Source organism: Cataglyphis hispanica, chromosome 24, assembly GCF_021464435.1.
Source record: "Cataglyphis hispanica isolate Lineage 1 chromosome 24, ULB_Chis1_1.0, whole genome shotgun sequence".
Taxonomy (NCBI): Eukaryota; Metazoa; Arthropoda; class Insecta; order Hymenoptera; family Formicidae; genus Cataglyphis; species Cataglyphis hispanica.
In genome coordinates this window covers 1,356,223-1,383,817 of record NC_065977.1, presented here as the reverse complement: position 1 = coordinate 1,383,817, position 27,595 = coordinate 1,356,223, and the positions used below count along the sequence as shown (strand labels likewise).

Here is a 27,595-nt window from a genome sequence, read left to right as displayed (position 1 = left end):
GAGACAAGCGTGACTTTTTTCAACAATAGATCATCTTTTTTTTTTAATTTTATCGTCAATTGTTTAGAAAATATGAGTGCTATATTTTATCACTCTTTCCCGATTACTTCGGCAGGATTGAATATTTTTCTGCTCCGTAAGGGCACTCTTAATCGATCGAGCGAGAATGAACAATTAACCAAGATGCAGAATAGAAGAGTGCGACTTATATATAACATCCTGGAATCAACATCGGCTAAAGTCCACTGTACCAAATCGCAGGCGTAGAGAAGAAGAATAGCTGGCGGGGCAGGTGGCGGCGAAACTTTTATTCCCGTCGCGGTCTTAAGAAATCTTTTCGGAATCTTTAGAATACAGTTGGGAGCACCCGTGTCGGGGTTCGCATCTGCGAGAAATGGATCGACTTCCTTTCTCCCGCTGCCGGCTGGACCAGCATATCGCGCGACATCCCGGGAATTACGCGAGCTATAAATCATTTCGTGAGATGTGTGCGCGCTATTTTAAATATTATTAATGGTTCGTTTCTAATATCCTTTATAAATATGTCCATGTCATAATCAGGCAAAAGTTTTACTTTTATCGCTTTATTAATTTATTTAGTTAAGAAAAAAATATTTTATACTAAACTATGTTATTTTATACTTAGCTACTATACTATTTTATATCTTAAAAAGTTACGAAAAATAAAATAATTTCCGTAAATAATTGTTATAGAAAAGTAAATTTCCAGAAGAATTTGAATTGAATGAATGATTTCTCTAAATGAGAAATTTCGAAGATAAATTTCTGTAGAAGATGTAAATTAAAATTTCGTAGAAAGAAGACAATATTTGAGGCTCATGCCCGAATAATTCCGCAAATTATTCGCGCGAATCTTATACAGCTTCGGGCAAGCACCGCCAGTAATTATGCGAAATATCGGGCTTCTCGCGGCTCGATGAGCGGGTCGTTGAACTTTGCGACGAGTTTCCCTAGTCCGAGATTCAACTTTCGGAACGGTATCTAATGCTCGGCCGAAGTGCCCGGCGAATGCATCTCGTTTCTTCGTTATCGGATTGAGAATAGCGATAGGGGAAGTTTCGTGAGCGACTCGTCCGCGACCTTGCGGCGGAGAGAAGGCCGAGAGTTGCCGTAATCGAGGAGATCCAGCAGCTTCCGGCCGAAAGTTTTCGCCGACGCGACTCGCCGCCCGCGAAGTTCGCGTGTAATTTCGCCGACGAAATATTCCCGCTCGTCCCCTCTAATTTCCATAACAGGCCGTTCAAGGAGAGGGCAATCTGAGAAAGTTCGAAGATATTTTTTGCCGAGATACCTAGACGGCGCGGATTCTCGTTGACGAAAAGTCCCTCCTCGTAAAGAAGGTAATGAGAAGAGACAAGTTGTTCGGTCATTTGCGAAGCTTACTTCAAGGTCGCGAATGTAATAATTTCCTTGTATGCAAAAGAGCTTGCGAAAGAGACGAATTGAATAGCGAGATCGTTTTTCTTCCTAAAATTTCTCCTCTTAAGAAAGAGACATCGTTTTCTTTCTTTTAGAATTTCTTCTTTTCCCCTCTTTGAAGATTTTCTTCCAAAACTTCAGTAGAAACTTTTTTATTGAAATTATCAATCAAAGGTCTTTCGCAAATTTATGCGCTTTACGAGATGCGCGATTATTATTTCAAATATCCTATCAGCATTGACACGGCATTCTTCGTTGAATATTTTATTTATTCGAATTACGATGCCGGGGACATAATATATACGATGAAATGATATTATATTAATTTATGCATAAAAATATCTATACGCATCAAGACTGATCACTCAGTCTATCTCAATGCGATTCATGTCGACCATTTAATTATGTTGGTAATGACAAATGCAATTAAATCGATAACGAAATGTCGCACATAATTATTAACATAATTATTATCGCGTTTAATGTCATCGCAACGCAAAATTATTGAGTTTTCATGTCGAAATGGCGACCATTGGCGCACGGTTGATCGGCAAAGATCGATCGTGATTTACGCGATATTAATATTTTGCGATGATTATAAATCTTCCCTCTCTCTAAACAATTAATTATGCACATAACTGTGCATATATTCATATAAATAATAAATAGCGTCAGTTACAAATGGAACTTCCTCTAATGAAGGAAATATAAAAATGGCAGAAAGTAAATATTTCACCTAGTTGAGAAAAATGATGACAGTTAATTAAAGTGATAGAAAAATAATTGTAATACATATATTTATATTTTGCATTGTAATTAAAAATATTCCAAGAGTAAATAAATATATTTCGCAAAGAATTTAATTTAATTTAAAGTATTAATTGCTATATTTTTGCATTAATACTGCATAATCTTTCTGTGCAAATATGTATAATAATATCTATAAATATATGTATAAATATATGTATAAATATATGTATAAATATATGTATAAATAAATGTATAAATATATGTATAAATATATGTATAAATAAATGTCTAATAATTAAAAAGAGGAAATATAAAAGTCATATATATGCCATCGTTAAAACAACTTACCTGATAGCGTTGAATATCTCGTGAAAGCCGGTGCCGTGATGACTGCTGACGTCGCAAGTAGGCAAAGGGTGTAAGAGAGGTAATCGATGACAGAGCACGCTGTCGCTATTACGTTTGCTGCTACCGTTGCTGTCTCGATCCCGATCGTTTTGCGGTAGGGGCCCGTTGCCAGTAGCAGGTGCCGGGCCTAAGCCGAGGCCCAAAGGAAGTCGTGGCAGGGTAGCGGGTCTTGTGAGACTGCCATAGGCCGTCAATGCGCTTCTGGGCAAAGACGAGTAGCAACGATTCAAGGGAAGGGTGCCGAGGGTGCTGGAGGCACAGCCGCTGCTTCCGGAACCGGAACCTGAACCTGCGTGGAATTAGATCGTCAGTATAAAGTAATTTTTTTCACTTTAATTTAGAGTTTTAAGATCGCGCGGCAACTTAAAGCTCTAGACTAAAGTGTTATCGTATTAAATAAAAAAAAAAAAAAGATAAATGAATCTACGAAAATAGTAAATGAAATTTTATGCTTCCGAAACTACTTGTGAAAGGTGCAAAAAGTAGCAAGAGAAAATTCGAGTAACTGGAAATTGAATAAAGCAAATGTTACGGCAACAAAAACATAATGGATGTGAATATTGTGGATATAAATTCTAGATACAAGTTTTTCTTTTTTTCTTAAATTTTTGTAAATTTTTTTGCACGTATTTTCTTTGTCGCTGAGTATCGATTTATCGAATGTGACCAGATTTCAGTTAGGACGCCGCGAATTTTATCGACATTAAACTCGTACACCGCAGGATAACGCGTTGTTCTGTAATCGGGTCCGCTGTGTAACACGATCAATCAACGGCAGGCCACGTAGGACAAGTTATTTGAGCGAAGTACACCAGCATGTACGATAATCGTGCCACCACATTGCAGCGCGTTGCAACAAACATTTCGTAATTGCTAATTAAATTACGGAATGTTTATCGCTATTTCGAGAGCAAACCCTACCATTGTAGAATTGTGGCTGGCAGTAACGTAGATCACCGAAAATCTCAAAATACCACATTTTTTTATCAATTGTATACATTTATTATTACCTTTACTTATTAGCTATACATTGCATTATATTTTTATAGGAGATGATATATATATTTTAATATATATATTTATTATATATATATATTTTAATATATATATTTTATGATATATTGTATTTTAATACAAAATACTGATAAACTAATTTATATTGAATAAAAAAAAATTATTTAAATTTTATAACAATAACGCTAATAAAATCTTAGAATTTCCAATAATTTAATTTAATAAAGAAATATATAAAATTATTTTTGTCTATAAGTAAAATTACAATTTTCCTTAGTCTTTCTCTCTCATTTTGTGCCGTTTGTCTCTCGCCGATGGCTACGACGATGTCGGGGTTGCATTAACGTCGCTCCGAATGTTCGCCAGTGGATATGCAGTCCAGACGAGATTCTAATTCGGATTCCGTCGTTTGAGCGACGGGGTTAACAAACTCCTTTTTGAACGTGATCTCATCTGGAACGTGTATATACGCGCCGGTCGGAGAAAATTAGACGCACGGGAAAATTCGAGGAAAGTGACCCACGCGAGACCCACCATGAATATTAATTCCGATGTGCTCGCGCCGATGTTCCTTAATTTTGAAATCCGTGAATTATTATACGATAAACATTCATCGGAGTTGTATTGGCACGTTGATTCTGAATGACTCAATTGACTTAGTCAATTTTTTTCTCGCTCAATTTTAAAATCTTTGTAGTCAGTCTGTAACATCGCGAAGTCTTTCTGAGTACTTTTTGATCTTCCGCTCTTCGTAGAGCCTGCAAACTTTACATTTTTTAAATCCTTCAGTCTTTAAGTAACTTGACTTCCTCCCTTCTTGAAGAATTACAAAATGTTTAAAGAGACTTTTTTTGTCTTCTTTTATATTCTGGTAAAAATAAAAAATTTATGTGCGCGTGGAAAAGAGCAGATGTTTAATAAAACATATATTTTTTTTAAACTTTCGCGCTTCCATCGGGCGTGGTTCTCTTATTATGAGAAATTTAAATCATTGTTTTTTTATCAAGAATATAAATTTATCCTAAATTTACTTCGTTATTTGACGATATTTCCAGCGAAAACGCACTATAGCGGAAGAGGATTACGGTAATTCTAGTCCTCGCGTAAACATTTCCCTCAAATTCGATCCGACAAATAACAAACACAATGGAGAGATGGATCAGTCGGTTGAATTTCAATCTGCCGTATCGTTTCCGCCTTATTCAAAGGCAGATGTTTCTCTTCGTCTCCGATTACTCTTGTATACGTACAAGATGTGTGTCTGGTCTAACCCGTCGAATTAATTACGCGCCGTCTACCCGGTGACGAGAAAGTGTCCACCGGCAGGCAGAGGATTTCCGTCTTTGCTCGCGACGAACAGACACTATCTCGTCTTCTTCTTCTCTCTCTCTCTCTTTTCTTCCTACTCTCCAGAGAATTTCCAAGTTAAACTGTTAATAAGTATTAATTTTTGTTGATAAATTTTGCGCGTACACACTCTTTCGAGCGTGCACTTAACACGCGATGCAAATGTATCGCTCTCTCTCTTATTCGCATTGAGGATTAAAGTGATGGACAGCGCCGTGACACTGTCAGAGTTTCGCGTAATAGGAAGTTGTAATTAGACCGTAAAATGGCGTTATCTCGCACGATCATTCGGATGATGATGATTATAATCCAAGCGAGAAAAAAGAACTCGCAATTTCGTAATCACGAGATCGTGAAGTGATCACGATAGTGTTAATGACATTGATTTATTAACGCAACGTTTTATTGGTTTAAAATATCGAAAGATGTAAAGTCATAAAAATAAATTTACTTTTTATAATTTAAACATTTTAAGAGAGAGAAGCGTTCACTTTTTCTATTACTTTTAAAAAGATTTTTGTTTTTGTTGACATAAATAATAATACCGCTTTGCAAAAGTTGTTTAATAATAACTGCTATATTAATGTAATATCTTGACGGTAAACCAATGATGAGGTGCGTAAGTAAAAAAAATCTCCACTATGAAAGAATTTCGTTATAAAAAAGGTATCGGTATGAAAAAGGGATCCGATAACACGCGGCTTTGAACATCGACTAAAACCATCTTATAGCCAGTATTATGGAGCCCTTTCATATCAATATATTCAATATCGACAGTCGAAAAATAAGAAAGAACTTTAACCTTTTTTCATTTGTCATGTCTACATATTATTCTCAAAGATCTAAGCTAAGATAAAAATTAGTTTATAATTAAGTCACTTAATTATAAATAAAGTTTATATTTTTAATTAGATAAAAAAAATGATTTTAATATAATAAATAAGTAAGAGGTAATTAACGATTATGCATTTGACGTAGATGACTTTTCCTCTCTTTCTGCAAATAAAACTAATTCGTAAATAATGTTGTGAAAAATGTTATAATAAATAAATAAATTTCCAAATAAATTATTTTGCAGAGAAAAAAAAAAGAACACTTTAGATATGCAATACAAGGAGAGAATAAATTTTATTATTTCTACCACTAAAAATTCATTATTTCTATCACTCGCGCATATACTTATTCGAATAATTAATATAGTTTCATCATTTTTTTTTTTTCATGTAAAAAAAGAAAGAGAAAGAAGAAAAGAGGAATAAAGAGAGAAAGAAACTTAATAATTTTTTACTAAATCATATTAGATTCGTTAAAATTTGTCTTCTGCCGCTCTCGAATACACAAGAAAGTTCGCTATCAATTTATTATTCCTACCCAAGAGATTCGCGAATGTATAATTTGATATTGATTATAGCTTCCTTTATGCACCGACTGATAGAAGTTTCTTATGAAGAAGTAAATAACTTCTTATTAAGAGAAATATTTCTTGCCAAGTCGTATTAAACTCAAGAGTTGATTATACGACACGGCGGTAGCGCAGAGGCTTTTTGCGCTTGGATCGATCAGCGCGGTTTGCATCGCGTTTATCCGCACCAAACTAATTATAATAGAGCCCGATTGGCGACGGGCGACCCAGTTACGGCGATCGGTAACAAGAAAGAGAGCGTCCAATCCTTTCGATATCCCGGGAAAAGCAATTTTATAATGCCAATAGCTTATGCTTCGCCATCCAATTTACATTTCATATTCTCCAACTTGGCGGGAACACTTTAATAATACTTATGTTTAATTTTAAAATGTCTTTGATAATATTTATCACTATTTTTTTGAGAGAGAGGCTGGATATCATTTTTTAATTACGTTGAAAACTTGATATTACTATGTGTAACGTGAAATTTTGAAACTGATAAGAAATAACGAAAAATAGCGAAAAATATTTTTTAAAATATTTTTAAAATCGTATAAATATTATAAAATATTTATAAAATCATATAACCGTATATATAACATTAATAAGTATATATATATATATATATATATATATATATATATATAATTTCCACTATAATAAATTTCCACTTTAATTAAAGATTTGAGGTGTCTCCAATTTTTTTACTCTGGGAAAGATGATTGCTTAAAATAATCAAGTAAATTTAGAGTGCAACTGTTACACGTATTATTTACACACCAACGATCTCGGGACGATTCAATGTTATCCCAAGCGTTTTAGCGTGATTGGATGCTGCCGATCGGCGAGAAACGGAATTCGACGAGGGAACGGGTGTGTTGTAACGAACGGTGACGCCGAAAGCGATTTCGAAACCAAGACGTGAATGGAGAGGAGGCAGGGCGATTAGAAAGGAATACCTGACTAGATGTGATCCTTTGGGCGTAACATTACTCTCTTTTGAGAATCACGATCGAGACTGATCGAGCGAATTGTGCAAGCATTTCGGGAATGCGATGAAAAACTCGAGAGATTATTTCCACAATAATTTCTCTTCAAATTTTTTTTTGAAAGAGAGAGAGAGAGAGAGAGAGAGAGAGAGAGAGAGAGAGAGAGAGCTTGAGGAAAATTCACTTCCTACTGATATAATCTCTGTTTATTGTTATATTACGTTTAGTACTATCTCTTTCAATATTTAATGTGTTAATTATATTTATTTATAATTAAATCTTTTAAATTATGTTCATAAATATTATATAAATATCATATTTATAAATTTTATATCTATAAATATTTTATTTATAATCTTTTGAATAAGAGTAGAGAGAGAGAGAGGGAGAACGATGAAATTTTTCATAAAAAAGCCAGTTTCAATATTTTGTTGTCTCATTCGTGCGTGTGTTAAAAAAGAAAATTAATAACTGTCAACTGTCTCTCTCTCCCTCTCCCTCTCCCTCTCTCTCCCTCTCCCTCTCTGAGGCATTTAAGAGATAATTCTAATTATGAATCAAATAAATACAAGCAGGTATTATTCTTTAATGAATATACAATGAGCCATGGTACATGGTAGCTTAGCGGAGTTGATAAGTAAACTCGTTTCCGCTAACAAAATAATCGTTAATTGCGTAGATCTTGCACGAAAGTTGTAATGCCGCTTAATTTCGTTTCGAGCCATTATGCGACAGAAACGTAGTGCCATTAGAAAAACTTTCGGATTAACACTGCTACGCGACTGTGACTCTAAACGACATGTTGTTTCCCCCTAAAGCGGATCGAAAATCGTGAAAATTTTCCGTCTCTACGAGATCTAATCTTCGATTACGTCGCCAAGAGCTTTCCGTGATTTTTTGAGAATTTTTCAGGATCTAACAAAAAAATTATATATATTTGCCGGTGAAAGGGACACGGCGTTAATTTTTTTTCTTTATCCCGAGAGAATCGAAGAGATCTCTCACAAGCCGGTGCAAAAGTCATGGAGACGACGAGCTTTCTAGGGAGACGCAGCCACTTTAAGTCGGCGCGTTCGATCGATTGGTAATTTCGCGGCAAGAGAAGATGCGAAAGGCTGCTTTTACTTCGTTCGACAAGCCGAACGAGTCTTGCTTGCTCTTGTAAACGGATTGACTACTTTCTAGACGGTAAAGGTGTGCATCAGCTCGCTGGTATCTGTAATTACTCCTCTTTCGAAGCTGCGAATGAACGACGGCGAGAAAAGGGAATCTCTTGTCTCTGCAAGCGGGTATGTGAGTGTATATAGACATATATATCAAGCGCATCTTGTCGGCATGTATATTTATCTAATCCAAAAAAGACGTTTATCGTGAAACAGTAAAGACAAGTGATGCGTGTTGAAGGAAATTGTATTAATTCTTAATTTAGATTATTACTAAATTAAATTTAAATATTTTTATTGTTAGAGGATTTTAATTTAAATTTATTTATACATATATATGTAATATTATTTCTCCAATGTACATTAATATTGATTCTTTAAGTGTGAAACGTATTTGTTTAAAAATATATATCTTCTTTGTTAGAAAAGTAATTATATATTTTGACAGATTCTATGACTGAAGTGATATAATAAACAAATATGAATAACCTTTTTCCTCTCAATACACATTTTTATATAAAAAAAAAATATTAATTACATCAAACAATCGATATATTAAAAATCAATCGTGCTGTAATACATGGCTAAATTTATTAATAGACCTTAATATGACACAAAATATTACGGGCCCTTATGGCAAAAACTGCCGACAGTATAAACCGAGATCTGTGCATTTGCTCCGAAGACGAAGTCCCGGAAGGATCAAAGTTTGTGTTAATATCGTCGCAACTTCGACACGCGTGGATTTGCAGGTCGCAATTGGCATGCAATCGCCCGCCGTTTCGCGTGTTCCTAATTCCGGTGTCGGTTTAATGGCGAGCGTACGTCCGCAACAATGTACTTTTGCCGCGGTCGTATCGGTTTATGGTGGTGGCGACGTGACCGCGCCGACACTGAACGGTGCAGTTTTCCGACAAGGCGACATCGTCACCGTATTGCGCTCTCCCATGTGAGTTGCCGCGGTTAGACCGCTGACAACAATTTAAACCATTATGAGACAAAGCCGTGAAATTATGATCCCGCGAATCTACCAAGCTGATTTTCCATTGCGCGAGCGTTGCATCTTCAGTTTTGGAAGACGTTCAAGTTTTCCACAACAAGGAAAAAAAAGGATGTTGATCTTAATAAAAAAAAAAAAATTATTCAAGTAATATCTATTGAAGATAATAAAAATAATTTTAGAAGTTTGATTCTATAAACAAAACGTTAATTAACCTTAGTCGCGTTTTAGTTATCTACGTAAAAAGTTGTAAATTTTTTTCTAAAGGAGAAATAGCATCTTGTACAATGCATTTTTAATTGGTTTTTGATTCTGTCGAGAAAGAACAATTGGTGATTTTTTATAATTATAATTATAATGATCTTTTATAATTATAAAAGGGAACAATCTCGATTCATCATATAGTTTTGGACAGTTCAATCGCAAAAGAGAAACATCGAAAATTCGCGAGTCAGTCAAAAATCGCGGCAGTAATAATGCACGAAGTGTGTTTTTGAAATTTTTTGGACTTGATTTTGGAATTTGATATCTCTCTGGAAAAATTCACGGATGCCGAATCTCTCGCACGCTCGCGCTTTATATCGATACGAAGCTCGAAACTTTGTCGGCGCAATTCATCGTACGATGCGTACGCGTGACTCTCGATATATGTAAATCGCGTTAAAAAAAAAATTTATTGAACTTATTTTTTATAAATCTTTCTTTTATTCCTATGTGAATTATTGGCACTTTACTTGTAACTTTTCAACTTCTATTCTTATAAAATTAGAAACAAAAAACATGAAGTATTTTCCAATTAAAGGCTAAATTAATTGCGAATAAACATATTTAATAAAAATAATTATCAATTTTTCGAAATATATATACCGAGTGTTTTTGTAAAATATTAAATTTATTTGAAAGTTAACGCAAAATTAACATCGACGGAGCGTAACGCGCATCGATGTTAACTCGACTGATTTTCGTACGTATCCGCGGAATCGCGTCGACGTATCGAGAGCGATAAGAACAAAGTTTTACCCATACTGATGCCAGAGCTGGACGGATCCTCGTTCTTTGCGCCCCAGCTGCCAGCCAGGTTGAGTGCCAGCAGCGGCCGTTCCTTCAGCAATTCGGCCACCGAGGCGAGGCCCTCGCATCCGCAGCCTAAATGGGGCAAGTGCAGCGCCTGCACTTGGATGCAGCCGCGAAGTGCCTCGCAGACCCGGGACACTTGCTCGCCGGACAGATTCATGTCGAGCACCAGTCGTGACAGGCTGCCGGAGGCGTGACTCAGGCCGCGACAAAGAGCGTTCACCACGCACTCCAGTCTGAAATCAATCGCGTTAATTACGTCATTAATGAGACATTGTCTAGACAATGCGAATGATTTTAAATGAATAAACGGACAAAAAAAACAAAATTTAAGTTTTTTATATATATTTATGTATTTATTTATTTATGTATTTATGTATTTATTTATTTATTTATTTATTTATTTATTTATTTATTTATTTATTTATTAAAAAGAATAAAATACTTATCGTTAGACGTTTATAAATTTTTCAAATAAAAAGTGTATAAGAGTAATATATGTGTATAAAAGATTAATATTGAATTATTCTTCTGGAACGACTTTATAAATCGACAACATTAAATTACGTTAAATTAAAATATTCTCATTGTCAGACATGTCTGGTCAATTAATTCTTGCTCATAAATTTTAATGATTTTAGAGAAATTTTTATACGTTATCACATGGATTTGCCAAAAGAGTGCGGGTAAGATTATCGTTGTTACATGTGCATCTGAGTTCGAATTATGCCAAGGGGAACTCGCGCGCGCGAGCGGATAATTTCCATCGGGCGCATTCCAGCAAGTTGGAAAAACTGCGGCTGTGCGGTATGCGCGGGGTAATGGCCGGGATTCAGGGATAAGGGGCATGCATTTTCGAAGCTCGGCTTTTACGTGCACGCACACCCGACGCAGTCTCCGGATACGTAACCGCACCCGGATACGACCGATGTTAATTCGGCCGACACGCTGAGTCACGGGCAACGCGGAAGTTCGACGGCGCGGACTCGTCGGCGTATATTTATGCATGTATAATGCGCATTTCACGCTGTCTATTCGCAGCGTTATTCCTCCGGCGGATTTCCACGAGCGTTGCGCGGATACATTACGCATTACGTAAAGCGTCCAACGCTCCCCCGGGTAAGCGAGAGCCTGGATTTTCTCGCGTGTGGGATGCACTAACAGGAGAGAGAGAGAGAGAGAGAGAGAGAGAGAGAGAGAGTGGAAAGTGCAAGAGAATGTTCGTGTTTCATCACGATTATTCTGGCACTTGAAAATTGGTTCAAGGCAATGACGTAATCGTTTAGATTTCTCTCTCTCTCTCTCTCTCTCTTTTGCACAAATGAATTTAAGGGGAAAGAGAAACGTTATCTCTTATTACTTAAACAATATTCATTATCCTTCTCTCTCATGTATTATATTCTCGACACATTTATCTCAATAATCTGAATAATATAAAAATATAAATTAGAAAATAATAAAATACAACAATGGATATTAATAAAGAATTAAAATACAAAGATTACATATAAAATTGTGGTAATCCGAGAAATTATAAATAATTATTAATTTGAAAAATTTGGCATTTTATCAATTCTGTTAATTTTTTTTCCTCTTTTAATTCTTTTCTTTTCTTATTCGCATTTTTCCGTATTTCTTCTTTTCGATTATTTTTTATTTTTTTTTTTGTCATAAATTTCTTCTTTAGCTAGTTATGTCATCGTGCAGCCTCGTATTTGCGCGAAAAGCGCGGAAACTGCAGTTAAGCAGATGGTCACGAGTCTCGTACCTGGATCGCAATATTAATTGGTCGTCTGAGTTTTTCGGCATCGTCGAAAAATACGCGCAAATATTTTAGAGAAGTCATATGACAACGAGCGTTAAGTTCGCTATACAATCGTCAAAATAATCAATCATTGAAAATTTATGAATTTGAGAAATAATAAATTATAAAAGAAATTTCTCGAGATCGATATAATGATAAAGATCTTGATAATACATTGTCGTGCCTGCATTTGATATTGCCGATAGCTTCGGCAATATCTTATACAGGAGACGGTGAGCTTTTCACGAAAATATTCAAGTCGACGATAGTCCAATCGATCCCTATAGTTTGAATAGACAAAGATAGACAAAATCGATCCTCGAAGCGCGTCGCGTCCAATACAAAAGTGAAGGCTGACGTTATGGAAAGGTGATAGAATAAAGCGTAAATGGCAAGAACAGACTGGGGTGAAGGTTGAAACAAGGAGATGCAAAACAATGAGCCGACCATCGAGAGTAAAAAAGAGAGAGAGAGAGAGAGAGTTTTCTTCATCGGGGCGAACGTTAGGTGTTCTTTTATATTATATTCCTCTCTATTTCGTAATTGCATGGCGGAAAAGATACTTCTTTCATGAAGCTTGAAGAGACTTCGCGAGAGAAGGATTGAATATTCGCTGGAAGAGAAGACAAAAAGCAGGCCTAGTTACGAGATATTCTGTGTTTAAGTAGAATAGGGCACGAAGAGGAAAGTCTACATTTTCTATACTGCAAATAAATGGAGATGTATTGATCCTTTTTCGCTTAATTTCAACTGATTTTGATTAAAATTATTTATTTTCGAAATAATTTCAATGAAAGTTTGATCTGAGCCGAATCGAAATCTGCATCTTTACGAAAAAGAATCGAGCCTCGCATGTACAATAAATGTAGCCGCGAATAAAGAATAATACTGCGATATATATTGCACAATGGCGGGGAGAAAGTCTCCGGAGAAAAGCTCGAGGCAACGATGAAATCAAAGAGCTTGAAGCTGAGGGATTCAATAAAAAGGTAGACGAAAAGAAATAAAAAAAAAAAACGAGTGGCAAATTCAGTCGCGAGTTAAGGCGCATCTCGTCTCGTCACCTTCCTTAATTTTCCGTCGCGGCTTTTTCTCCTCGTCTCTTTCCCCTTCAGGCTTTCTCTCGAGCATCTGCCCGCGCTCTTTACACAGAGTGCACTCTCATTGTTATGTTCCGCTCGCGTTTGTAATGGCCAAAAAAAGCGGAAGCTCGCGCGCCGCGCTCGGAGTATATAATTCACGAAAGGCAATGCGTTGTCCGAGAAAAAAAAAAATTCCTCGATAAGGAAGAAGATAAAGAGGCGCCTCTCGACTCCGGAGATGGACGAGATTGAATTTTTAAGCGCAAGGTAAAGAAGACGATTTCGCTCACGTAAAATTAAAATGTCTATTGAGAGATCTCTTTTACTGGATCTCGTTTCGCGGAATGGCAACATTTGTACAGAGAATACTAAACGGCAAACGTAATTGCAGTTGGCAAAATTTTTTTTGTCGATTCATGTGCTGTAAAATAAATGAAAATATGAAAAAAGAAAGTATCTAAAAAGTAGTTAGAATAAAGTAGAATGAGAGTTTGAAAAGATACAAGATAAGACAGTAAAATTTACTCTGTAAAAATTTAAAAGATACTTCAAATAACATTTTCAGAAAAATCATTCGATAATTGTGTGAATGTGTAAATAATTTTTTAGATTCTATGCATCCATTCAATACTGAAATCGATGTCGACGCGACGAGAAGTTCATCGGTAAATCGAGAAGTTTACGCGAAAACTCGCCCGCAAGGATACTTTCTTCATCTCCTTGGAGACACAGACACAGAAAGGGAGAATAAAACATCTCAGCGGGATCGAAAAATATAAATACAAAGCCTGAAGATGCGAAAGACACTTATATGTGGGTATGCATAAAAAGGCAATAAAGCTCGAGTTAAGTCGAGAAAGCAAGAAATTAAAATCCATCACGAGAAAAACAAGAAGGGCAAGAAAAGCGTCTCGCGAAAATCTCTTCAGGGATCTTTAAAGGCGTCCCTTGCATCCTGCTTATATGCCATAATCGCATGCACGTGCGTCGTGTGTATAAATGCATGAAATAACTTTACTACATTCAACGAAATAGCACACAGAAGAATATACGAAGAAAAAATGCAAATTAGAAAAGTTGATGTATGGAATTCTATCTATGATAAACTCGTAACCTCGTCTAATTATCATAACGTAGAAATAAAGCATTCGAAATATATGGCAGTGTTTTATCGTGCAAAACTTAAAATTTTCTTCTCAATGATTATTCTTTAATAACAGGGAGAAATTAATGACGTTATTGTCATCTCCGCTTTTTATTCTACTTTAAGGAAAATTCACGATAATGATTTTTATCAATCGTTTTTAAAGTACATCTCTCCTGCATTTTAAAATACTCATTAAATTTCTCGCGGGTCGGAAAAATCACAGATAGAAATAATTTTCTTCAGCGAAATGATAAAAGCTCTCACGTATGCAAGCGAGCCACGCCACAACTATGCAAATGTGTATTCACAGCCCGATTCTCGTAAGGTAAACACATTTTTTTCGACGTCTACTGTTCACTGCCTTCAGGCGAAGACAAATATCAGCGCAATGGACGTTTTTGTCGCCCTTCGCCGCGCAACAAAACAGATTTTTCAATTTTGACGTCTCCGAGAATCGCGCGAGCTTAATGGAAATTTTAGGGGATAGTCGGCGGGTTTAACGATAAATCCTGATGATTTAATGCTATGTATAGCGACAGCTAAATCCTTATAACATTCACGGATATTATGAATTCATGATAACGCAATTTATATTGTCTATCATTATTTATAACAAAAAATCAATGAAAATGATATAGATATATTAATAATATTAATAATGTATTAATAACATATTAATAATATTAATAATATATTAATAACATATTAATAATATTAATAATATATTAATAATATTAATAAAATATATTAATTCGTAGTTTTTACAAAAACTTATAATTCTTTAATATTAAATCTAAATAAATTACTCGTTCTCAAAAAAGATCAATCTGTGACTGTTTCTTTCAAAATAGACTTTCAAATAGAGAGAAATTTCGATATAAATGAATGAATCTATATATTCAAGGAATAAATTATTTTTATTTAATGTTATTTTTCAGGCATTTTTTTCTCTTTGTATTGACTTTTTCATTAAGTATCTAAAAATAAATCTCTCGTCTTTTGCGCTTTTCGTCACAGCATGGAAAAACAAATATTCTCGACGATGTATCCTAGCAAATCCTTCATAGCAATCAAGCTCTCTCTGTAATAGGTCTTCGTTGTCGAGACTATTGACGGCGCCGTACCAACGTCGTCGAGGCACAATAACGCTGACATGTTCACCAGGATCTTTATCCTTCTGGCTATTGAATCGCGCGAGAAAATCGACTCGATGACTCGAGTGGTCGGATACTTTTCGACGCAAAAGCAACATCGTCCTTATAATCTATTGTTAATTAAGAAATTTCGCGGAACAATAGCAGGGGAATTTTTGGGTAAAAAAATTCCATTGTAATAAAATAAAAGATTAATAATTAAATAATAAAAAACGTTAAAAAAATTAATAAAATAATAAAAAATAAAAAGTAAAATATTAAAATAAAATAATAAAAAGTAAAACGACTCACCTATCATGGGCCGCCTCCTCGAGACAAGTGATGACAAGCTCAAAGTCGTTGAGCTTCTTTTTGCCAAGCACGCTCTTCAGGTGTCCGGCCAATCGCTGCGCCTCGTCCGCCGGGAATTCTTGTCCCAGCAGAGACGTGATCCTGACAAGTTTGACGCTCTCGTTGCCAGCGAGAGCGTCGAAGAAATCGTCGAGGTATCGGGGATCGGACCCTCGTTCCACTTGGAACACTACCTCGAGCGCTTCGAGCGTGCAAGCGGGACTTTCCAGAATCCTGGCCCATCCTTCTAATTCTAGGGGTGACGTGTGAACCAACGGGGCTGGCGGTCGTTCGTTGGGCGCGGGACCGAAACCGGGGCCTGCCCCGACTAGTCGGCAGACCGCCGAGATGTTGCCATCGGACGCGCCGGCCGCCTTTAACAAGGAGAACACAGCTCTAGGTGGCACTTCCAACGGGCATAATTGGTTCAGAATTAAGTGGGTCTTGGGACCAAGCAGGCCGGCCAGATGACCGATGATGCCAGAGGGCAGACCCTCCAATTCGCGGCGCAAAATATTGGCATACTGCGCCACTGAAGTGAGATAGTACGCCGCCAAGAACTCCGCCACCGCCGTGTGGATTGGCGTGTAGAGATCAGGCTTGCGTCTCTGGCCGAAAGTTAGTCCCCTGGTCAGGAAGCCGAGCCGCGTGACCTCGATGCCGCCGCCCCGCGCCCTCAACTCAGCTTCCGTGTAACAGCATCTGTTTTCCCGTAGAGCGGCCAAGGATACCTTGCCGAAGTCCTCGAGGCGCTTCCTGCAGTGCCCCGGAATCTCTTCGTTATAGGGAATCGGTGGGTCTAAGCTCCTCTTTACGATGCACTTCACCGCCGCTTGTACAAGAGCGCTTGTCTCGGTCGGTAGACTTCCGGAATCCTGTCAAAGATCGCATTCATGGATCAGGTAGCTTCAGCGTTTATCATACAATGTATAAATGTGTCTTATTAATTAAGTTAAACTATAATTTATTTTAATCGATCATCAATCTAATAATTTTTATTAATTTTTAATAAGTAATTTCTATAAAAGATATTCGGAGAATTTTGCAATTGCAGCGAAATCGTCGCTACTATATTCGATAAAAATGATAAAAGAATTGGCTATCAATTATTATATATAAAAGAATAAATTTTTTTTTAAATAAAGCAAAAAGGTCTCATGTTGAATAAGCAATTTATAGAATTTATATAAATTTATTGCTAAAGTAAATTAATATGCTTAAAAAAAAATTAACTAGTGCAAATACAATTGTCTCAGGTATATAAAATCATAATAATTAGTGCAACCACAATAGTGTAATCTAAAAAATAATTTCAAAAGAAACAAATTTTAAAAATAAAATATAATTTTATAATTACAATATTATCCAAAATGATTTTTTTAGCAAATATTTAGAAGCAGTTTTAATTTAACTACTTTCTTTATATTGCAACAATAATATAATAATGACAAAATTTTAAAAATAAAATATAATTTTATAGTTACAATATTATCCAAAATGATTTTTTTAGCAAATATTTAGAAGCAGTTTTAATTCAACTACTATCTTTATATTGCAACAATAATATAATAATGACAAAAACATTTTAAAAATAAAATATAATTTTATAATTACAATATTATCCAAAATAATTTTTTTAAAAAATATTTAAAAGCAGTTTTAATTTAACTACTTTCTTTATATTGCAATAATAATATAATAATGACAAAAACATTTAAATATTTATGAAGATAATTCCTACCTGATACAGGCAGCAGAGCATGATCCAGCCGAGCGGATGCTGGCCGAGCTGCCTGACAGATTGCGGCTGTACGTTGAGCGCCTCAAGGAATTCGCAGGCCTTCTCGGCAATGTCATTGTGAATAAAGTAGGCCACGCAAAGTCGCTCAACATGCGGCCATTCGAGACCGGCCAGATGGATCCTACGCTGGACCAAGGGCGCGAGGGCGGTCGAGTTGTTGGGCGAGCACGTGACCAGGATTCTCGCATCCGGGAACAGTCGACCCTCCAACAGATCGGCCGCATCGCCGAGGGACGCTCGGCCGCCCACGCACTCATCGTAACCGTCCAGAACGAAGAGCACGCGGTCCTCCATCAAATGCAACGTGCGCCAGACTTGGGCGACCGCGTCGCCCAACGCGGCCGTCCTCGGCAACAATTCTCGCGCGAGATAATTTAGGACAGGACTGCCGCGAAGTTCGCGCAGCGGCACGATAAAGGCCAGAGCGGGACCGTCGCTCTGGGTCGCCCATTGATGCAGTAGTCGCAGACAGAGAGTGGTCCGCCCGCTCCCGGGACCACCCTCGACGGCGACCCGCCGCGGCGCCTCGGACACCGTGCCGTCGCTTAGCTGCAAATAATAATTCATTTCGCGTAAATTCGCGAAGTAATAATTAAAAATTAAACTTACTTTATCATTGGTAGAGGAAAAAATTGAAATTATTACATAATCAAAATATGCGATCGATGGAATGCAGATTTCCGCGAAATGCTTAAATCATCCCAAATTTTCAGATATTTTCAAACTTCGACAAAATATGTAAAATTTTTAAAAGCAAAGATAAATAAAAAAAGAATTAAAATATTTTATATAGAAATAAGACAAAATTATAGATCTTATCTTGATTTAAATTTCACCTAATAAGACGCGAGATTATAAACGTTATATGCGTCACTCACTCGTGAGGCATTAAAACGACGAAAAGCTATTGCGAATCAACACGCGAATGAAAAACAATTGCCAGACACGAGAGCAAAATAAAATGCGATGAATTACGGATTGTTTGCTGAAAGGCCAGATACCGAGTTTCGATCAAATTGACGACTCGTGGCGCGAAAATAAAGGAAAAAGATTTTAGTCACTTCGTGACCAGCTTCTCGGATACTTCTCAGTTTCCTGATCTCCGGCTTCCGTTCAGCCAATTAGAACTTAAAACGTTCCCCACGAACCACTAATCCCCTTGAGATGGATCAGAATGCTCCGGACACTTTATTGCTTGTTACACGCGAGGCCAGCATTCGATACGGATATCTCGCGATATTGCATCACGGTAGACAATCGATCGTTTCCTCTTATTTTCGCGAATTCTTCAAGTGATTTTTTTCGTAAATTTCGACATCTTGTCAATTATTGTTAAAATTAGAAACTTCTTAAAGCGCAAAATTTTCAATTCGACAACGAGGTGAATTGCGCTACATATTCGTAAAATTCTCTAAAATTCTCTAAAATTTTATTAATTATTTTATTAATATAAACTTTAGTAAAAAATTCTTTGCTTTCAAGAGGTTACAGTACATATTAAAATATGAATACATCTTTCTTTCAACAACAAAAATCAATGTCAAATATCATACAAAATAATGCAAACACTTTGAGCGAATCCAGAGAATCCCTAATAAGATAATAGTTTCTATACTCATTTAATGATCGAACAGAGAGGCAGCACTCTAAACGGTACTCGCGTTAGCATTATGCAAACGATTAACATACATGCGCGATTAAACTTAACGCACACATTGCCGAGAGCAACACCGTTAACCGACTGCTACTACAATAAGGTACGCGACATCCATTGTGGTGGTGTACGATCGGCAGCCGATATCGGCAAACAGTCTCAATTCCGTAATCGATAACAGTAATCCGTAGAACGCGGAACACGTGGCGTTTGCCAGCCATTCACTCTGTCAGCAATAATCTATCTAGTCGCGCGTAGAATAAACAATCTGTCGAACGATGGATAATAGTGCACGGTCATTATACAGTGTGCGATTACGATTACGATCCGATTCGGTGTGGATACAGGAAAAAAAAAAGCAAAATTCGACTCTATTCATTGGAGATGTGTTTTCGGGGTAATTTTGAGTCGATGAAATATATATATATATATATATATATATATATATATATATATATCTAATAATTTTTATCTCATATGCATTTGTATGCTAATGTTTTTGGGACACCCTATACATAAGCATATACGTAAAATACATGCATATGTATCAAGCATTAATTAGCCAGCTCACTTTTTTCCAGATTCTTCGATTATTTTGATTTCCTTTTTCTTTAATAAAAATTTAATCACTGACAGCCTTTTTCCGCCTTTATCTCTATTATATGATTCTGATATTTAAAATTTAAATATTAGAATATAATAATAATATAATGTAATATAATATAATAATAAAATATAATATTTAAATGTTAATAAAATAAAAAATATTATCATAATAAAATATCAGTATCATATTTAACTTTTAATATTTATTCTTAAATAATAAATAAGAACAAACTAAAAAATTATATTAAAATAAAGACTGATTAATTGATCCATGTTAACCGAGAAGGATTAACAAAATGTCGATAACATGATACGAGTTTTCGACAGGGTAATACAACAACGATGTATGAAGAATAGTAAGCTCGTTACCGAGTATTCCACCTAGCGTATTTCTACGTCACGTGGAATCTACCTATCAATCCTTTGCAAAGGCGCATTTGTTCCAGCCGCTTTTCGTTGCAACCAAATTGTGCGAGGAAGCGAGGGGAGGGCAAAGAGAATCTTTCGTGAAAACGTCAAACGGAAACGTCGAAATGATCGCGTTGCGAAGGACAGACATAAAACGATAAATTACACCTTAGTTTCCTAGAACATTTACATGCCTATAAATATCATTCTATAAACCAATGTAGAGAATGTTGGAGGCAGACATTCAATATTGAATTATGGGGATAAGATAGAGTGTTTAATGACTGGATACAAAATAGTTCATTTTTTGAAAAAATAATGTAAAGATAATTTTACAAAGACTAAGTATTTTTATTTCGAATTTTGTCAAACTATTTTTGTTCCTTTGATATTAATTGTAAATTAATAAATTAAATAAAATTTAAATTGTATATATATTTAAATTGTGATAAAATTTAAATTGTATATAATTATATATATTAATTTTTACATATACAAAAAATATTTCATTCTCATATATAATATTATATTATTTTTATTATATTATTATATTATAATTATCATTCAATTGTTCAAATTATATATTAATATACATTAATCATACACTATAATAATGTTTATGTTAACGCAATGTATGTGTCACAGTGCTCACTATTGTTTTTTTTTTTCTTTTTAACTACACATATTGCGAAAAGAGAGAATCGGTAACAGCACGTCGACAAATTTTCACAAAAGGATCAGCGACCAGCGTTGATATTCATGCGGTAGCGCGAGATATATCGCGCTTCATTCCGTCGTGGAAAATTTAAGGAGACAGTGATACAAGGAGCGGTGTTTCACAACGACGATGTGTCTCTTCGCGGGCGCATTGTGGAAAGAAACGCGATGAGAGAAAAATCCGTCGTGCGGAATCGTGCCATCCGGAACGTGAACATTTCCAGATATACGTATCGAAAATGGCAGGCAACGATTGGATCGCAGATCGATCTGTCCAGCAGTTTTTCTCTCTTTTTCTCTCTCTCTTTCTTTCTCCTTTGATCGATTTTTATATCGTTGATTCGATCGCACAAAACCGATGCGACAAAATGCACAAACGCAGAGATCCGCATCCTTCGACGGAATAAGCGACACTCGAATAATAAAACACGAATCTCTTGGCCTTATGTTAAACTCGATGCTTTCGAGATATTTTTCTTGAATTATGCAAAATTTATTAATTTATTAATTTAAAAATTTATTAATTTAAAAATGAAATTTGCAAGCGCATATGTTTCTTTATTAATTTCATATCGCGTAAAATCTCATTCAATCAATTATGTATTTTTCATACCTTTTATTTACCGCAATTGAGAGACAGAGCGAGAAAGAGATAGAGAAAAAATTGACTTTTTTTATTTTTTAAATTATCTCTTATTGTGCCTGTATCTTTTGAAATAGATCGCAATGCTGCAATTTTCGTGATTGCACGAAGGAGCGAGCTTTCAAGCGTCCATTAGCGAACAGCGACCGCATAACTCGATCCTTTCTTGTATGCGAATATATATCCTGAATAATGAAAAAACCACACATCGCCGTTGGTGACTGCTATAATTTTTTTTTATAGCTTGCGAGTCGAAAGCGGCGATCGTATTTTTGTGATAAAACGAAGTCGCTGATTTTTCACTTTTTTTGGTTGAAATCTTCGTCACTCAATTCGAGGGTCTTAATTGCTTGTTTTTTCAAGTATCGAATTCGATATTTTGATTTTGATAACCTGGCATCGGGCAAGAGAAGCTTTTTTCACGAATTTTATCCAATACTAGGAGAATCGTTATTTTTGCTCGCAATGTATACTGATTTGCCCTCCATCGAGTTTACCAATAAATTTTTTTGAAAAACTTAAACTGCAGATTTTTACAAAAAATTACAAATCACAAATTATATTTTTTATATAAAGTAATAAAGGAATATATTTTAAATGCAGTAAATCATAAACAGTTTCAAACATGCATCATGTGTGTTAATCGATTATTTTATCATCGAATAAAATCGTTTAATAATATTCCTTGTCGTGTCCATTATACATTAGAAAAATCGATTGTAACGTTAAAAAAAAAGAAAAAAAAAATAAATACGACCGCTCGTTTTAATGTGTAAAATATGGAGGAAGTTAAAATATAATAAAAAGAAAAAATTTATATATGCGTCACTTTTTATATACACTTTTTAGTAGCAATAAAAAAGTTGACTAAATAAATAATTAAACATTTAATATAAAAAAAAAATTATATTTATTTAAAAACGCCGAATTTTAATAACAAAAAATAATATTATCTAAAATATATTCTCTATTAAAAATTAAATAATTATTGTTTTTATTTATCAGGCATACTTTTAAAAAATATATTTTGTATAACCACATTTTATATGCAAAGCTCAACATTTTCAGTTCAGAAAGATATAGAAGTTGCTTATGAAACAAAAATATAAAGGGTGCTTTTTTCAGACTAAGAAACGAATAAAATATTATCTAGAAAAAAAAGTAGCTTCTTGGAAGCATTTACTTTTATTTACGATAGTCTTCCTTTATGTCGGCTCTTTAATTTTTCTGGTGCACGAGAGAACTGTGGAATGACAAACGCGAGTGCATTTGGCGGTTCTAAGAACGATTTCTAAATGTTGTCTGCTCAACGCATTTTCGTTTATTTTCACGGTGGAAGCATGCCGGTTTTACGATGCGGATTCATCCACCTGCACATGTGATTCTTCAAGCCTAGTATATGTGAACTTTGATGTCTGCACCTTTTTTCCTTCATATCCTACGTACGTCCGAGACTCATTTTTCGACGCGAGTGCTTTCGGACACGTTGTCCGCATTTTATGAATTCTTTTTATGTTATGTAGCAGCGAATTGTCGACCTGAACGAGAGAGTTAGATTTTTCCCGTAAAAATGCACCAACAACAACAGAATCGCGCATTTTTTAATCGTTATCGAGAAGGATTGTTGTTGATCTTTTTTATCTCATACATATATATTTCAATATATATTTTTTCAATATATATATATATATATTTCAATATATTTTTTCTATATTACATGCACTATGTAATCATTATTATTAATTTAGGTATGATTTTAAAAGTTTAATTATATAATACATATATTTAATAATATTAAAAATATTTCAAAGTGACGAAAATGTATGTCCGGCTTAACATTTCTTTCATTCGTAGAAATCGATTCGGTAGAGCAATCTAATCAAAACAACTATCCGATAACGACCAACTGCGGCCATAAATAAATCGCCAGCGCGCCGATTCGAGCGTCACTGCAATTTCACTCGCGGGAGACTGCATCGAGAAAGTGGTGAAGAAACGCAAGAACTCGAGACAGCAAATCATGGGGGAGGGAGGGAGGGGGGGGGGCAGGGAAGGAAGGAAGTTTGCAGAACTTTTTCACCCTCCCCGCCCCTCTCTCTCTCTCTCTGCCATTCTGAACTTCAGACGACACCAACTTGGCTTTCACATTCCGGAGGGAAGTTGCCGACGGCAACGGTGGCGGCGAGAGAAGCGAGTTTTCGAGTCTTCGATAGTCGTCGGAAGATACTCATCCCCGCGGGCGTCCGGGACTCTCGACTTGCTGCTCACACGCGCAATTACGTAGTCGATATCATGCAAATCCGCGACTGCCGCCGAGAGAGATCTCGGTCGTGTGTCCTGATAACGCGCGACGCTCTCGCGGAAACTCGTGTGCGCCGTCACGTGGCACGTGAACCGGAAATCTGTTTGACGCTTTCACCACGAGTCTCTGAGATTTTTGCCGCGTGCCTCACGCGATGTATGATATGTAAAGCAGTATTTCTCAATCTTTCCCCGTCCAAATTTTATTTACTCTCCTCCGTGATCTCTCTGTACTAGTCATTATTTAGGAGAGTGGAAAAAAAAAGAAAACTGTGCACGGAGTCACCCTCAATATAACTTCTTACGTGGATCTTTATTTAACGCGAAGCATATAAGAATCATATTAAAAACTTTTCATGTTCGTATGATACGCGTGAGGCGAAGAATTATAATATATCGGCGATTTAAAACACAAATATCGCAAATTCTTCCTCATATTTATTTTATTTTCTATATAATTAATATTTCTAAAATAAAATATCATTTTAAGTTTATCTAGACAATTATTATCTACGCAATATTTTGTGTTTCAAATCGGTATAATTATAGCATTTTAAGAACACTCACCCTGACGGGGGCAAAGATCTGGTCGGGTTTGATGTTCTCTAAACGGTGCTCCTGCTCGCTTTTATGCACCAACTGCAAATGCGGCTGAAAGTGCGCCGGACATAGGGTACCGAGCGGGAGCGGGGATGCCCATGATGGCAGGTGAGGCGGATCGCGGGTGCCCAGCTCCCTGTAGAAGGTCTTCAGGAATCTGCAACAATATGGTTCGGGGAAATATTCAATGTGTGGCTCTTGTAAAAGGGGAATTCTTCGAGCGAAGTAGTAGAGCGGGAGTACGCCGAATTTCGAGAGATTCCGGAGGTGGGGTCATAATGAAATAGTTTTGGTGCTCCAAGCAAGATAAATGGGGCAAAATTGGTTATTGCGGGATTGAAAATTGTCGAAAGCATAGAGGAAATAAAATGATGAATGTTTTTAATAACTTTGGAGTCGGATTTTAATCCGCCAGCAGTTTATCTATTTTTGCTTAAAAAATTATTATTTATTACGTTTAACGATTTTCTTTCTTTCCATGTAGTTATAATATAATTATATCGAATATTTTGTAGTTTAATCTGTTTTTTCTTTTTTTAAACATTCTTTAGATAAAAATTAAAAATGTAAATTTAATAGACTCGATAAATGAAGGAGATTAAGTATCAGATAAAGATTCGACACATGGTTCGAGAAGGGCAAAGAGCTCATGTCAGTTTAACATAAATGATCTTCCATTTATCGGGTGATCGGTAAATTTCCCAAGACGACAAAATGGTAATACGAGCAAGATATTGGATAATGCATTCGTGTATACCTCTTGCCACAGAGATTGATGGCTACAGCAGGAAAGCCCGCAAGGCTATGAAGGTAATCAGGAGAAGAACGTCCCGAAGGGAAGCAAGCAAGGAAAGCCCGTAAGGCTTTTACGACTTCCGGGTGATCGGTCTTAAAGCTTGTTCTGATTTCATGAAAGTCATTAGGTCGTATATTTATCTTGCACACACGACGGCCTTTCTGACTCGCCCCAATAAATATTTTTCAACATCGAGCGCATTTATAATTTCAAATACTCTCACCAATCGTTTTAAGATTGCTCACTAAGGTCGATTAAATTTAAAATCCTGAGTTTAACTAATATTAAATCTAATTCATATCATATTAATTACACAAAGAAAATAATTTAATCACGGTTAGTATTCAAAATTCGCGTAATGCCAGAGTAATTAAAATTATAAAATTATTTCCGTAAAAAAATTAAGTTTCAAAAAGCTTGGAGAAAAAGTAGAATAAACTTGTATGGTATTTAAGTAATAAAGCAAAATATTTTATTACTAAAATTGTATATAATATAAATCATATATTCTCTTAATTTTGGTTCTGTGTAAGAGGAGCTCTCTTCACATAACAAATATAATTACAAATTTATTAATAGTTATAATTTCAATAAAGGATATCTGTATTATTTAAATTGATATTATCAGTCATGATATAATCAAAAATTCAAGAAAAAAAAAAAAAAAAAAAAAAAACTAGCAAAACAATTTGAAATTTAAATTTTAAATTATAATCGTAATTTATTAAAGCGCGTATCATTTTGAACATAAAATTTTTCGTACGACATCTATTTGTACTGAATAAAATTAGCTCTCCGCGAGAACAACGTCTCATCCTGGGACAATACGAAGGCGAGCGTGAGCGGACAAAACGCGCCTGATGGAATTAGACTTTCTGAGAAGGACGATTCCGCTGCGGAGAAATAAGGATTCCGCCTGGCAGCGAGAGAGCATGCGGATGGTGAACTACGAGTGAACGAGTGACTCACCTTAACAGTCTTCCCAAGGGATCCCTTTCCGGGGATGTGGGCCCGCCGGGGCCACTTCCGGCGAGTCTGCGCGAGGATGCGCGCGCGCTCGATATGTATGCGGCCGGCGCGGGTGGCGGGCTGCAAGGCGGACAACAAACGGGGCTGCTACCCCCCGGGGTCGAGAGCGTATAACTCCTCTCCAGCTCCTGCAACAGACAGAGCAAGCGGTGGTGGTTATGCAACAGCGGAACTTCAGGACATGACGCCGCCGAGTTACGTTCGAGTATCTCGCAACTCCGTAGATATCTATCTATACAATTCATAATTTATAATATTTGATTTGCCAAAATTTTATTATCCCTGTCAAGATTGAGAGAAATTGGTCGTTTGATAAGTAATGACCTATGATTAATCATAATGTTTATGATTAAATATTCAAGAGGAAAAAATAGATGAAAATACAACATGCTTTAAGATTCAAGGGAGATTCTATAGATTTAAGGATTTAAGTTGCTTTAAATTCCGAATGTAAAAAATTTGAGAGATGAAAATTATGGAGATTGCAATGTAACGCATTCCATAACTTTATGTGTTCTTATCTGCATACATTTTGTTAAAATCAGATTTCGAGAAGAGTAGAAAGAAAAAAAAGAGATTTATATCTATTAAAGTTACATTTCTTTATTTTATATATTAATTCATATTTGATTTCTCTCTATTTTATGCTAAAAATACTTAAAAATAACGAATAAAATAATACTTGTCAGACACTTGAATCTATATTTAAGATATCAAAAAGAGAGAATTTCATAGAAGTGTTTATGGTAAAATTAAAATTTTTTTTATTATTTATTACAAAATGTGCGCGCACGTGCGTTGTCATGGACAATTAATTTACACAATTTTTAATCGTAAAAAGACAATGTTAAATAGAAGCTAAAGTATATTTAATTCAAAAATTTCTCAAAATTATCTTTCATTTCATAATTTTTTTAGCAATGTATACTGTAT

The 27,595-nt window shown here is 35.7% G+C and overlaps 1 protein-coding gene across 4 annotated transcripts in view; it reads right to left on the bottom strand.

The window, feature by feature from the left end:
• The window catches only part of LOC126858240 (uncharacterized), a 211,081-nt gene that overhangs the window by 36,578 nt on the left and 146,908 nt on the right, over window positions 1-27,595 (bottom strand). For 3 of the 4 annotated variants that reach the window (XM_050608403.1, XM_050608402.1, XM_050608405.1), the window contains 6 exons: window positions 26,603-26,790; window positions 24,805-24,994; window positions 17,849-18,457; window positions 16,069-16,982; window positions 10,537-10,826; window positions 2,539-2,887 (listed from right to left, as the gene is read on the bottom strand). In XM_050608403.1, the coding sequence (XP_050464360.1) occupies window positions 2,539-2,887; window positions 10,537-10,826; window positions 16,069-16,982; window positions 17,849-18,457; window positions 24,805-24,994; window positions 26,603-26,790 (2,540 nt within the window). The remainder of the gene's footprint in view (window positions 1-2,538; window positions 2,888-10,536; window positions 10,827-16,068; window positions 16,983-17,848; window positions 18,458-24,804; window positions 24,995-26,602; window positions 26,791-27,595) is intronic. The other variant, XM_050608404.1, reaches the window with a different exon arrangement.